The sequence below is a fragment of the Eutrema salsugineum genome, unplaced genomic scaffold (genome assembly GCF_000478725.1).
Source record: "Eutrema salsugineum unplaced genomic scaffold, Eutsalg1_0 scaffold_3, whole genome shotgun sequence".
Classification (NCBI taxonomy): Eukaryota; Viridiplantae; Streptophyta; class Magnoliopsida; order Brassicales; family Brassicaceae; genus Eutrema; species Eutrema salsugineum.
This window is the reverse complement of record NW_006256756.1, coordinates 10769880-10772321: the sequence shown is the minus strand read 5'-3', so window position 1 is coordinate 10772321 and position 2442 is coordinate 10769880. Positions and strand designations below refer to the sequence as shown.

Genomic DNA, 2442 nt, shown 5'->3' with positions numbered 1-2442 from the left:
TATCATACATTTTAGAAACTTTTTTTTTCTTCTTTTCGATCGAGAACTCTGAATAAGTTTTATAAAGAGGAAAACTAAAAGTGACGGAGTATGAGAAACTGTGTTAAATATGAAAAGGACAGACTATGCAGTTGAATAGGCAGTTATTCTTTCTTATAAATTTATTTTCGTTTGAATTATTTTAAAAGAAAAAATTTGAACAGTTACCATTTAAAGCCTCTTGTTGTCAAAACCAACAACAATCCACTAATTTATGTCAAGACATTTCTATATTGATATTGACCGATTTGTTCGTTTCACGTGCCAGAGAGAATATATTCCATGTTTTAAGTTTCACCAAAGATACACGCAATCTCAATAAGTAAATATACTATTTTATTAAATATAAAACTTTGCTAAATTGCAACACTTTCCATAAAATAATATGATCTCTCTCTATAGCTTATGTTATTTGGACAATTCTATGTTTCAATATTTTAGGAAATGATATATTCATATAACATCATAACAAAAATGACATTTATGTAGACTTATATGTTATAACTTTATGTATCTACTTGAGCAATTTTCCTTAAAATTATATGAAACAGGAAACCTGGAAAGTCAAACAGTTAGGTGCAAACATAAAGTCACATAATCTTCCCCATAAAGAAATTGATAAATGTGAAAATTGATTATTATTGCACACCTTATAAATACTGACTTGAGGGTTTCTTTTCAAAAAACTTTAAAATATTTTATAAGTAGCCTTATCGTTTCTGAGAGCATTCATAAGAACATGGCGAACACAAACGAAAAAAATTCGATGAAAATGGCTTGTTGATCATCAATCCCCTACCATTGGTAATGAGATTCGGTGTCGTGGAACCTAAGTCACCACCTTCACCAACAGATTCCGAGATAGAGCAAGAAGAATTATAGGAACAATTACATTTATTCACTGCATCAAATCAGAAAGCCAAACAGAACACTCCTCAGGTAATACATCCTATTCACTAAAGTTTATTTTAATCATGTCTTACACAATGAATTGTAAAATCTGTATATTCTGCTTATGGAGGATGACAAAGGCAACACATCTAATGAGACACCCCAATCAAGTTGCACAAAACGAAAACACGACCTGATTCTAGATCTGGAGATAGGGTTGAAGTGCATGCGTTGCGGTTTTGTGGAGACAGAAATTCGACACATGGATACCGCCGAATGGGTACGTAATCAGAAATATATTTAGATTAATAATGAAAAGTTGTCTAAAATCTATGTTATTGAGTCATTATATTTTGTTATTGATTGCCCATTGAACTCTATGTTTTAGAAACAATTCATGTTTAAATATAATATTGAGTTAGTTTAAAGCTATATAATTTTACAAAAATCTAAATTGGATTGTTTGTGTCTGTGCTTAAAGGGAGAGGAGAATGAACGTAAAAAGAGGAGGTCTGGAGTTTAATCAAGAACCATATCAGTTTCAAATCAATTTCATGTTTTTTTTTTCATGTTTGCAATGAACACTTTGAAGACAGTATGTACTTGGTTTTATTTTCTAAAAACTATTAAGTTTATTTCGATGACATGATAATTTGGTTTTGGAGCATTCTCGATATTTACAACTACGTGACAACGTTCATCATATGAAATGTTAATAGATGCCCAATAATATGCTACAATTTAAGTTTCGTTAAAATATGTTATCGAATTGAGTTTGTCATTGGAATATCCGACTACAGTTAAACGTCAAAGATCAAACCATTAATACATCAGATCCAACTTAGTGAAAAATCGAAAAACATCAAATCTATTATAAACTATAAAACCGAACGTAATGGTCTTATATAATAAAAAGAACTAACATATTTCGAGATACATAGAGACAACAAACCACAAAACAAAACACAGTAAAAAGAACTATCATATCTTGTCAAAAACCTCCTTGTAGACGATATTCAATGTTTTGTTTTGTGGTTTGTTGTCTTTATCTGTGATCAATATCTTCAAACCTTTTCTGGATGTAACCCTCGATACAGCGACATAGAGTTGCCCATGAGTAAATACCGGCCTTGGAAGATACAAACCAACCTTTTCGAGTGTCTGTCCTTGGCTTTTGTTTATAGTCATTGCAAAAGCTAATGTGATGGGAAACTGCTTGCGTCTCATCCTGAAAGGAAGTTTCATCTCCGAAGGAGAGAGGAATATCCTAGGAATCAGTACTTTTTCACCAACCTTGCTACCTGTTATTATCTGAGCCTGGAGAACATAATTAGCCATCTTAGTAATGATGAGTCTTGTGCCATTACACAACCCATTCTTAGGGTCGATATTTCGTAGAAGCATTACAGGAGTACCCTCTCTCAACTTCAGGACATGATTAGGGAAACCAGACATCTTGATACTATTTAAAAACTCCTCGGTATAAATCATATTGTTGGAAACATCTTTATT

The 2442-nt window shown here is 32.0% G+C and overlaps 1 protein-coding gene across 1 annotated transcript; it reads right to left on the bottom strand.

The window, feature by feature from the left end:
- Nucleotides 1-1911: 1911 nt before the first annotated feature.
- LOC112085396 (ATP-dependent DNA helicase PIF1-like) lies at nucleotides 1912-2385 on the bottom strand. Its single transcript, XM_024154609.1, has one exon. It carries the CDS (start codon nucleotides 2383-2385, stop codon nucleotides 1912-1914), a length of 474 nt encoding a protein of 157 aa, XP_024010377.1.
- Between the last annotated feature and the right edge of the window lie 57 nt (nucleotides 2386-2442).